This window comes from Convolutriloba macropyga, chromosome 6, assembly GCF_964194025.1.
Source record: "Convolutriloba macropyga chromosome 6, txConMacr16.3, whole genome shotgun sequence".
In the NCBI taxonomy this organism is placed as follows: Eukaryota; Metazoa; Xenacoelomorpha; order Acoela; family Convolutidae; genus Convolutriloba; species Convolutriloba macropyga.
Genome location: NC_134473.1, coordinates 42,105,867 through 42,117,810, shown reverse-complemented (window position 1 = coordinate 42,117,810; position 11,944 = coordinate 42,105,867). Strand labels below are relative to the sequence as shown.

General features: G+C 36.3%; 1 protein-coding gene across 1 annotated transcript in view; it reads left to right on the top strand.

Annotated features, from left to right (window-relative positions):
• LOC142341324 (uncharacterized) overlaps positions 1-11,944 on the top strand; it is a 58,897-nt gene that overhangs the window by 6,561 nt on the left and 40,392 nt on the right. The window contains exon 2 of the mRNA XM_075392248.1: positions 193-430. Within this exon, the coding sequence (XP_075248363.1) occupies positions 193-430 (238 nt within the window). The remainder of the gene's footprint in view (positions 1-192; positions 431-11,944) is intronic.

The window sequence follows — 11,944 nt, the reverse complement described above, 5'->3', positions numbered from 1 at the left end:
GAATACATGTCAAGGTAAACTAACTTATAAGTTCGCGTATTAGCAGCGCCATTGGTTTAGAATTTATGAATGAGTACGGGGAAAACATTATCTTTTAATAAGTAGGGAGAAAAAGTCAAATAATACGTGACGGAAATTGGTTGAAATATGTCAACAAATGAGAAAAAAGGTGGAAAAATTTATTTTCTTCAGGCTTCCTCTTCTATGGCATTGACTTCGAACTAGATGTGTGCAGCAACGTCAAGCTAGTTGCTGGAGCCTCGGACTTCGCAGGAATGCTGGCCGACAGCACAACGTGTATGTCTAATAGCTTCAGCATTGACTTCAATCAGAGCTTGATTGAGAATTGGGACGTACATCACAAGAAATTTGAAAAAGAATCTGCCTTCACATCCTCCATTAAACGACTCATGGAGAAGAAAAGCGCCGAGTAAGGAATTAACTTTCTCTTGTCATTAACTGGACTTGTCATTAGATTTACTGCTTATTTTTTCTGAAAAAAAAGAGTAAGCTGCTTTTTATCAAATTAAGCCAAAATACATGTTATGCCAATGGATCGCATTATCTTTTTCATGTTGCCGATAGAAATGACCTGATCAAATTCGAGAGCACATCTCGTTACTGATCAACAAAATTATAGTCTAGAGAGAACAGGACACTCTGATGAGAGGCGGATTTGAGTGAACTTTAGTCTGGTCAGAGGCAAGTGTAGTTTGCTCAATAACTTTCAAATTTTTCAGGCTTCGTAAACAAACAGAATCAACCAAGTTAAAAACAAGTGCTACTTTTTGATGTATGCCTACCCATTTTCCAATTTTGTTTTCGGTAGCAGTTATTGTTCGACGAGAAATAATTAATGGTCAAAACGTGAACCGCAAACTCAACTAAAGCCTTCAATCTGGCAAAAATAAGAAAGTACTTCAAAATGTTTTGCAAAAAAGTTTGAATGCCATTTTCAGAGAGCCCTTCATAAATTTTACTTAAACCTGCAGAAAATCATTACAAAACTTTATGCAGCACAACCCCTATGTGCGTAAATATCAATGGGTTGGCTATAAACTCAACCCAGGTTTAGGTCCAGACCCAAATTGAGCTATGATCAGACTATGCAGACTGAAATGACCTCTGATCAGACTTTCCAGACCGAAGTTACCTCTGATCAGACCTTCCAGACCAAAATGATCTCTGATCAGACTTTCCAGACCGAAATGTCCTCTGATCAGACCGAACCCAGACCACTCTCCAGACTATAGTGCGCTTATGATCAGACCCAAATTCAGACCATTGTCCAGACTATAAACAGACTATGATCAGACCATCTTCAGACCATGGTCCAGACTCAATTTCATACCATTGCCCCGACCTTAATCAGACTATGATCAGACTCAAGTGCGCTCAAAATAGTCTGATCAGAGAAAGATTTTAATTATGAACAAATTTCTTAATTTTGCTATAATATACTCCTTTCATAAAAACTGGTGTTTGCAGTATTAAAATCATTTAAGGAAAAGCCAATTCTGAAAATATTGCTAATGAAAACGAAGCCTAACTGTTGAGAAAAAAATTTTATTTACCATACCCCTTAGTTCATATTTCTGACTCAATGGATGAACTTAGACAGCTTTCCCCAAGAAACGTCGTGATCTTCAGTTAATCAAAATTTCCTCTTGAGGGGACCGGCATTTGCTATCAGCTGGACTCCTTGTTTCTGATCAGAGTCATCGGACTTTAGATTAGTCTCTGATCGGAACGCTGCTTTATTGTTGCTTCTTGGCAGAGCCAACATCCCTCAATAAAAAAAAACAAAAAAATTGAAAAAATAATGCACGTGAAATCAGACCTTCCAGGCCGAATTGTCCTCTGATCAGACCGAACCCAGACCATGGTCCAGACTAAAAAGACTATGATCAGACCATCCAGGCCGAATTGACCTCTGATCAGACCGAAATCAGACCATGGTCCAGACTATTGTGCGCTTGAACCGCTTTCCAGACCCTGTAATTTCGGTCTGTGAACACAGGGGTGTGCGCTCGATTGGGTCTGATCATAGCTCAATTTCGGTCTGGACCAAAATCTGGGAAGTTATAAAATAGGCGCTCAAACCAGTGTATTTAGTTTACATTTTGCTTTGAAGTCAATTCATTCAAATAAGTTTTAAAGCATTATTAAGTTTAAATCAACAATGGTGACAATATCTGTGGTTAGAGAAAGGCGAGCTTGCGTTTCAATGGCACTTATACGTCAACACGTGGATTATCTTTAATTTGCTTCTACTTATGGTTTAACTTATTAAAAATTCTCTTATCGAACAAAACAAGAAATTGTTTTGATGATTGCTGAAATTAGTTTTATTCGCATGTTTTCACCACAAAATTTCACAAAGAACTAAAATGAAAATATAAATATTGAAATAACCAAAACGATTAGTTCTAAATACTCTTCTTAAACATAAATTGAAAAAAAGGACGCTCAGAATTGTGCGTTCGCACATAATGTTACGACCCCGACCAACACGTTTTTGACTTAATTGTCCACCAAATGAGGAAGAGATGGAACACTTTCAAAAATCACTTACTCTTCGAAAGTAATTGGTGTATCGATTTGAAAAATCACCTTAAGCTCAAGCCACTATATCAGTTAAACATAAACTCTTTACAGTGCCTATGATTCCTGCAATTGAGGAGAGAAGGAGACAAGACAGACGAGAAAATCAAATAAAAACAACAAGCATTACTTACGACCAAAAATCATTAAATATCTGTTTATTCTTAAATTTCAAAATATAATGAAAAAATCAAATAAGTATCTGATAAAAACTAAAATAAACCAAACAACTTGTATTTCACCAGAAACTAAATAGGACTTCTTTTTCATGAGACTAATTAACCAGTAGACAGAAAATGAAAAGAGCAAACTTAGCAAATACTTTTACACTTTTAGGAATCTATTAAATTCAAAGTCATGAAAGCCCATAGATATGAACTGAAATCAGTCAATGTTTTTTTTACACTTCCATGCCAAGTCAATGAGACTTGTCGGTATCCAGATTGTCACAGAAAACAAATACAGGTAAATTTTGTTTAAAATCCATTCAATTTTGCAAGGAAATGTTGTCAGTCTGTATAATCAGCATCTATTCACTAAAAATTTTGAAAAAAATCGACTGCTTCGTTTTCGAACGCCTTTAATGTGATATGCGACTTGCAATAAATGTGCCATTACTGTGATGATTGGACACGATGATTTTCAAAAATTGTGATTATTTTCAAAAATTTTAAAGGAAAAGAAAACTCGTAGCAACAATGCTAGAAACTATTATATAAAAAATAAAACAAGATGACTACGTTTTACTTTACTTCCATTAATTCGGACCCTTCTCTTTATTGAGAATACGCTAAAAGATGGCGGAAATGGGAATGAAATTGTCAAATCTAAAAATAAAATCTTTGTTTTTAAAACAAAAAGACAAAACAACTGTAAAAGTTTCAACAAATGCAGAATAGAATAATTTTCTGATGCTTAGGAAGCCTATTGGACATTTTAGATAGATTAAATCAATAGACTACTAATTAACAACAAATATAATAGAAATCAAAATTTGACAAAGTATTTTAAGCAAACGGTGTTCAAGCCAAAAAATATGCTTTTTACAGAAATTATTATGTTTGCTCATTGGTCTCAACTAGGTTCTGATTTGGAATCTTTCTGGTCTCCAACTAACATAAAAATAAAAATATGCCAAAATATTTCAAAAGGAAATATACAGCACGCTATTACAATCCGAAAAGCTCCAAAACTGAACCAAAACCAGTCCTGCTGCTTCTCCTTCTTCATTAAAGCCAAAAATTTTCCAAATGTTGCGGAAAGAGCTACTTTGATCAAAGGGTCAATATATCAGGAAAGATTTTTGGGTACTTATTGAGTTGTATTACTGAAAAAATCATAGTATATCAACCAAAAGCATTGGATAGTTTCATTATTAGCTTCCTCAATGCCGAGTTAACCATCTGATTAGTTAGATTTAATTATTAGATTACAAAACGAACATTAAGTGCTGGCTAAACTGAAGAAGTCAATAAAATTTTAAGGTTGACATAATTCGGATAAAAAATTCCAGAAAAAAATTTATAATGGACGGACCCAAAACACAATCTGTATCCTTTTTTGAAAAATCCACTATGGCGTTGCTATCGCTTCCCCGCTGTTAAAAAACGCAATTGTTTTAAATCATTGGGTAATATTTGTGAATAAAGAAAATAATAATTAGTCAAAAATATATTATGCAGTTTTACTAAATATCGGCTTAAACTAACGAAAGGCTGCAAAAATGTTATTTTCAGAAATTTGTTTGAGAAGCCGAAGGTATAGTAAGGTAATATCTGAGTAAAGGAAGACTGGGTCAGCGGTTTTTTGTCAACTGTAACAGTCAAACTGGACAAAGGTAGCCAAAAAGCGTATTCGATGCCATTTTCATGAAAAAAGAAAATGCTTGATTTTTCAAAAAAATTGCCTTTTCTCTTCAAACGTATTACCAATGAGACTCTCGTAAACTATTTAATCAATTTTTTTAGCAAATTGATCGAATATTAGGGAAATTAAGAAAATTTAGTACAAAACAAGGGAAGTTACGCTAACGTTCAAAAAGTTTTAGTTTGCTTTTGACAAGCAATTCTATGCTTGACCAGCTCAATAGTGATAAATTCACAACCCTCGTCTATTAAAATATTGATCGGTGAATTTTGACTGAACAATAAAAACCGGTTGATTATATAGTTCCTCCACCAATAAAGTGGGTCGGAACAAGAATTTCTAAAGCAACAGCAGTTTCTGACCAAATTCAGCAATCTCCAATTCTTAACTACAAGATCCTGCCGAAACATAATCAACCGGCAACTAAAGAGATTTTAAAAGGTAAACACATTTCATTCACACATTCCAGAGTTATTAAAGCCAAATTTGAAAAAAACAACAAAACAAAGCAAAGCTACACATCCATCTAATCTGTGTAGAACCTGCAATCAGCATTTTAAAATAAAACTTACCTTTCACTTGGTTAAACTTACCTTTCACTTGGTTTTTGAGTTTTGATATCTCAAAGTTTTCAGTGACTAAATTGTGTGAACGGATTGGGGCTAAAAATAAATAATTAAAGTATAGTATTCAATCGTTTTGATTCGACTCTTTTTGAAGTCCTCAGCTGAAATTCCTTAGCTTTATTTGGCTGTATTTACCTAATTGGCGCTAAATTGCAATTTTTTCTGCGTTTCAGACACCGGGTGTTTTATTGGTTTACTAATTTTGTTGCTTACTCGTGCATTGACATTGATTCGAGGAGTGGTGTATTTTTGACCTTCATGGCGTAATCGTAAAAATTGATTATCAAAGTTTTGGAATAAATGTCTTCTGTTCCACTTTTTCGGTGGGACTTTTAGAAAACCAAATTCTTGATACCCATTAGTTGGCTTTTACATTGTCTGATATCAAAGGCGTAAATTAGTTGTCGCGATTACCACAGGTTGCTGCTGTATATTTCTATCACTTTGTAGTTTTTAATGGCGCTAGTTATGATGCTTTATGATTGGTCTTGACAGTCAAATTCCTACAGAGAAAATAGTGTTTGGAGAAATCTACTCTATTGAAAATGGGAAACATCTCTAATGCTTTTATGCCTTATTTTTCTTCCGCTTTTTTATTCTTCTCGATCTGTAGGCTTTCGAATTCCGGTTGTTGATCTCCACAACACCAAAATGCTGCAATGAGACCCAGGGTATCAGCTTCCAAGGGTACATTTGTTTTTTTTTGGTGTCAGAAAGGATCTGGTAATTAATTTCTCCAATTCCGGCTCTTAAATTTGCGATTGCTTCTTGATATGATATTTGCCATTCCCGCTTTATGGTATCAAAAACCAATTAATTTGGGTGGGGGTTATTTTTCGAATGTGCTATTTAAAAACGCTGTCCGTTGTTTTGATTTGGATTTTATATACACAAATATATATAAATATATATATATATACATATATATATATATATATATATATATATATATATATATATATTAGTCTCCTCTGACTGCGACTGTTTTGTGTTATGCCGCTCTTGTCTAAAGTCACTTCCGTTCGTTTTAGACAAAAAGAAGTCATGTCAGTGACATCCTCGGCACCAATTGTAGGAGTAGAAAGTGTTGTTGTACTGCATGATATCGCTGTAAAACCAACAAGATAGGTAATCAATCGCAAATATAATAATCTGAAGTGAATGTTTGGGAGGAACTAAAAGTATGGCCGACTGAAAAATGGACAACTGAAATTGAGCAAAAGAATATCCAATATTTTAATTGGTGCGCAAAATGGACTGCAAGTAACGTAACGGTGCGTGACTATTGATCGCAAAACTTAGACATTTGATGTGAAACTTTGCAAGGATGTGACTGCTTGCATCAACTTTCAGAGACGACTTGACTTACGATTCTATACCTTTTCTTATTGAAAACATAAGTTTACATTTGCTCGTGAGAACGAGAACACAAATATAATTCATTCTTTTGTTAAGATTTTACTTAGCTTGATGACTGGCCTTACTTTCTCACCATGTGGCAATCTCAGTTTTACTGACCGCACTACATCATCTGAACCGGTGTATATTTTTCTAACTATTGCAAGAGGCCAGAGACCTCGTGGCGTGAGGTCTTCAAGTAGCCATACAAAACCATTTACCTTCAGATTTTCAGAAATTTTGTTCCACTTCGACCTAGTCCTTTGGTTAGGGATGTTTTCGCGAGAAATCTATTCTGAAAGTGCGAAGCTAGTTCTTGTGTAAAGTTCCAGGACTTGGACACGGTGATTTTTTACTTTTCGAAAAGACCAGGAGGGTAGTTGACTGACGGTCTTCCGAGTAAAAAGTGGTTAGGCGTGAGAGGCAGAGAATCGTTAATTTCACTCGGAACATTAGATAGGGTTCTAGAGTTCATATTAGATTCAATCTCACAGACCAGTGTCATCAAAATATCATCCGAAAGGATTCTAGACCCAATTACTTTGTACAGAGATAACTTAAATAGCTGCAGTAGGCGTTCCAACTTCCACCGAAGTGTGGAGCCACAAGAGGGTTGAATACTCACTCAATTTCCATCTGCATCAAATGCAAATGACTTCCAAAACCTTGGCGATCTCTAGGGTATGCAATACTGGATCGCAAAAAGTTATTTCATCCGAACAAAAGATTTTCCACAATCGGAAAAGAACTTTTTTGGTTTTCTCTACGGTTTATAAAGCGACGGATGCAATTAATTGTCGAATCTGTTGTCAATTCGACGGCAACTTCTTGATTGACAACGCGTACTTTTAAGCACTTCAAGAGGAATATGTATCTAGGCCTGTTTTTTTACCAAACTCTTTAACTGGTAAGGGTCCTACACAGTATAACCATGCGGTTTGAAAAACGTGATGATTTTCTTTTGGTAATCTAAACTGTGGGAGGTCACCGATTTGGTGGCAGCTACTCCATGGATCATACGTCTGCTTGGAATACATTGTCTAATTGTTTTTTTTACTACCACCCTGCACCTAAGAATCCAATAGATTTCCATTAAAAATCTTCTAAGTTGTTCCGTACCACAACGCATGTTCGTTTGATGGACATGTTCTATCGGTAGTCTAACACTCCGTTTGTTTCCTTCTAGAATCAACGGGAAGCGCGCTGTTTAATGCCTCTTAATGCTTTGGACAATTGTTCCCGAGCACGCAAGTGCTGGTTATGATCAACGAATGGTGATAAAGAGACAATTCTACTGTTAGATGATACTCCGATACAATTTCTTAAATTTGAAATATCCGATTTGAAATCTTGATGTTGGGCACTTTTTATCAAGTAATTGTAAGCTTTTGTATAATGTGCTAGCAACAACTGCGAGTTCCTTTTTCTGCATTTATCTACAAACAAGAAGCAAAGCGCTGCAACTCTAAGTAAATGATTGCAGTTGCTGAAACGCGATATGTCAATTTGACATTTCAGTTCTTTTATTGGATCTGCCATTATAATCTTTGCATGTTGAGCAGAAAAAAATCTTGTTTCGGCCACGTGTTTTGCTTTTGACACAAAAAGGAGGGGCCTAATAGTCAACGTGAGTTGATATTAGGCCTTGTTTTGACCTTAGATTGATATTAGATCTGGTGAACGTTGTAGCCTCGGGTCCCATCATCAGCGGGATTTCTTGTAGAAGAAATGTGGAAACAACTTTGGGCAGAGCAAAAATCCAAAATTTTGGCTATTCTGTTAGCAATGAAGATCCGTTGACGAATCTCAGGTGTCCGTAGCCAGTATAAAACTGTCGTACTATGGGACCAAAAAACTTTTCTATGGATTTCAATATCCATCGCAACTTTGACAAATTGCGCTAGTTGAGCACCATATACCCTAGCCTATAGTTCCAAAATAGGACTCGTCATCCGTTTTATTGGCGCAACTCTCTCTTTACCAATCATATATGCGACTCAGACGGATTTGTCAATGTGTTCAATTCGTAGATAGCTGACTGCTGACAACGCGAACTTGGATGCATCTGTGAACGTGTGTAGTTCAAGCGATGAGATCGGTATCTCGTTTAGCAATTTGCAAGGAAGATGTACATCCTGAAACGACGAAAATTCTTTTTTCAGATTTTCGAAATCAGAATTTTCATCGAGCTGTAATGGCCTGTCCCATTTTGTACCGTGATTCTATGCTGCTTGGAGAACTTTGCGAAATCTTATATCAAAGGGTTCGATAATTCCTTAGTAATCAAATTGGAAGCAACAAAGCGAGGTAGTTTACGCTGACTAGTTTTCTCGTTGAGTTTGTTCTTATTGAACAATTTCCGCTCTATAATAAACTCGTCTGCTTCTGGAGACCAGGGTAGACCAAGAATCCCTTGAATTTGTGCTGCGGATGTTTCTGGGTTAAATCGTATATAAGGATTCCGCAGGTGTAAAACCTGTTGAATATTTGGATTCCACTACTCTTTAAAACTATTTAAATAGTCGACTATTTAAAACCACCAGTAGCAAGAACCTTGCGAGTTTCATGGAAAATTTTTGTAGCTTCATTTTGACGCGATACGTCAACATACAAGTTATCCATGTAAAAGTTCCGCTCTATGGCCTTTAACATTTGGAAACATTTCTGCGTTGTCCTGGGCAGATCGTCTGAGCTCGTAAGAGGCTATGCAGGATGAATCCGTTGCAACAAATATATGGCTGGTGTATTCATAAATTTCTATGAGTCCATTGTTCTTCCCGAAGAAGCGTAAGTAGGATCGGTCTTTAGGGTCAACTTCCACTTGCATGAACATTTGCTCTATGTCTGCGCACATCGCGATTTGACTGTCCAAAAACTCAAAATGACACCAGTTTTTTGGTGAGAAGATCTGGGTTTTACAGTAAATTAGAAGTTGAGGGACTGACCCTGGAAAATGCTGGAAGCTTTCGCAACTCTAAGAAACTTAACAGGTTTGTTTTTGTTGGTCAGTGGGTGATTTGGCAAAAAGGACCAATTATCTGGTAGAGAGTTAGCATCATGAATTTTAACATCGTATTCCTTTTCCAAGTCTGCGTCCGGAGTAATCTGGTACTTTTCCCTTAGTAGCGGAGGTTTGGAACATTTTGGATCTAGTTGATCAAGTTGTTTTAGTGCGAACCATATATGCAGAAGAGCAACTTGCTTCTAGAGGGGACCTATCTGATAATGACCGTCAACGATAATTGTTTTGGACTCCAAATTTTCAATTGCTCTTTTATCGTTTTGAGACAAAGCTTTTCGGGGCAACGCATTGCACAAATTTTCAACTTTTATCTAATCTTGGACCAATTTGAAAAGAGATTCGTCCATATTGCACCTGAGTATACCGTACAGGTGTAGATTCATTCAAAAATAAATTCCTTTTACTGGCGCACGTCCAGCCTAATGGAGTTTCAACGCACCATGGGACCACTTTGAACCTTTTATAATTTGTTTTTAGTGAATCAAGTCTAAGTTGTTAATGCCTATAATAAATGACACATTGTTCCTTTCAATTTCAGGAAAAATTTATATGATTGAGATGTTCATATTTTTTGCAAAAAGCGTTTAGTTGAGCTAAAGTTACTTGTTCAAATATGGTACTGCCATAAAACCATTCACTCTGAAAAGTTCGAAAGGGCTTTCCATTGGCTTTATGTCAGAGCAAACTTTAGAGCAATCAATTTCCTTAGTCGTGTGATAACCACTTATTGGCATATTAACTGTTTTTTCGATGTTGAAACTAAGTTTTTTTGCTGTTGGTTCAAGAAGGAGAATTTGTCAGCTTCCTTTGTCTAGATATGCGTATGTTTTTACAGACCGATTTCCATTTGCCAATTAAAGTGCCACAAAATCTACCTGGCCCGTTCCAACAGATTGCACTGGTTTAAAGTTTGAGTTGCTTTTGTTTAAGAAATTATCATACAGGAGTGTGTTGTGTCTTCTGCCGCACCTTTTTCAGAGACAGACATGTTTTGAACTGCATTGATCAACAAGATGATGCCCAAAACAATTGAAACAAAGATTTGATTCATTTTTTTGGTCTTTTGCTTCATGGGACGCAGTGCTTTGAAATGTATGCGTTCGTAGAGGTATTGGGAGTTGTCATTATTAGGACAACTAACGCTTTCTTTCGTTTCAGATTAAAATTGCATTTGTACTTTTCCCTTAGTAGCGGATTTTTGGAACGTTTTGGATCTAGTTGATCAAGTTGATTTAGTGCTAACCATCTGTTCTTGGGCAGAAATGCAACTTGCCTCTAGAGGGGACCTATCTGATAATGACTGCCAACGATATTCGTTGTGGACTCTAAGTGTTCAATCGCTCTATCATTGTTTTCAGACAAGGCCTTTCGGGGCAACGCATTGCACAAATTTTCAACTTTTATCTAATCTTGGACCAATTCGAACAGAGATTCGTCCATATTAGGGCGTTTTTGCACCTGAGTATACTGTACAGCTGTAGATTCATTCAAAAATCAATTCGTTTTACCGGCGCACGTCCAGCTTAATGGAGTTTCAACGCCCCATGGGACATTTTTAAACTTTTTTTAATAATTTGTTCAAATCTTTTTTTAGTGCTAACCATCTGTTGTTGGGCAGAAATACAACTTGCCTCTAGAGGGGACCTATCTGATAATGACCGTCAACAATATTTGTTGTGGACTCTAAGTATTCAATCAATCTTTTATTGTTTTCAGGCAAGGCCTCTCGGGGCAACGCATTGCACAAATTTTCAACTTTTATCTAATCTTGGACCAATTCGAAAAGAGATTCGTCCATATTAGGGCGTTTTTGCACCTGAGTATACTGTACAGGTGTAGATTCATTCAAAAATAAATTCGTTTTACCGGCGCACGTCCAGCTTAATGGAGTTTCAACGCCCCATGGGACATTTTTAAACTTTTTTTAATAATTTGTTCAAATCTTTTTTTAGTGCTAACCATCTGTTGTTGGGCAGAAATACAACTTGCCTCTAGAGGGGACCTATCTGATAATGACCGTCAACAATATTTGTTGTGGACTCTAAGTATTCAATCAATCTTTTATTGTTTTCAGGCAAGGCCTCTCGGGGCAACGCATTGCACAAATTTTCAACTTTTATCTAATGTTGGACCAATTCGAAAAGATATTCGTCCATATTAGGGCGTTTTTGCACCTGAGTATACTGTACAGGTGTAGATTCATTCAAAAATAAATTCGTTTTACCGGCGCACGTCCAGCTTAATGGAGTTTCAACGCCCCATGGGACATTTTGAAACTTTTTTTATAATTTGTTCAAGTCTTGTTTTAGTGCTAACCATCTGTTGCTGGGCAGAAATACAACTTGCTTTTAGAGGGGACCTATCTGATAATGAATGTCAACGATACTTTGTGGACTCTAAGTTTTCAATCGCTCTTTTATTGTTTTCG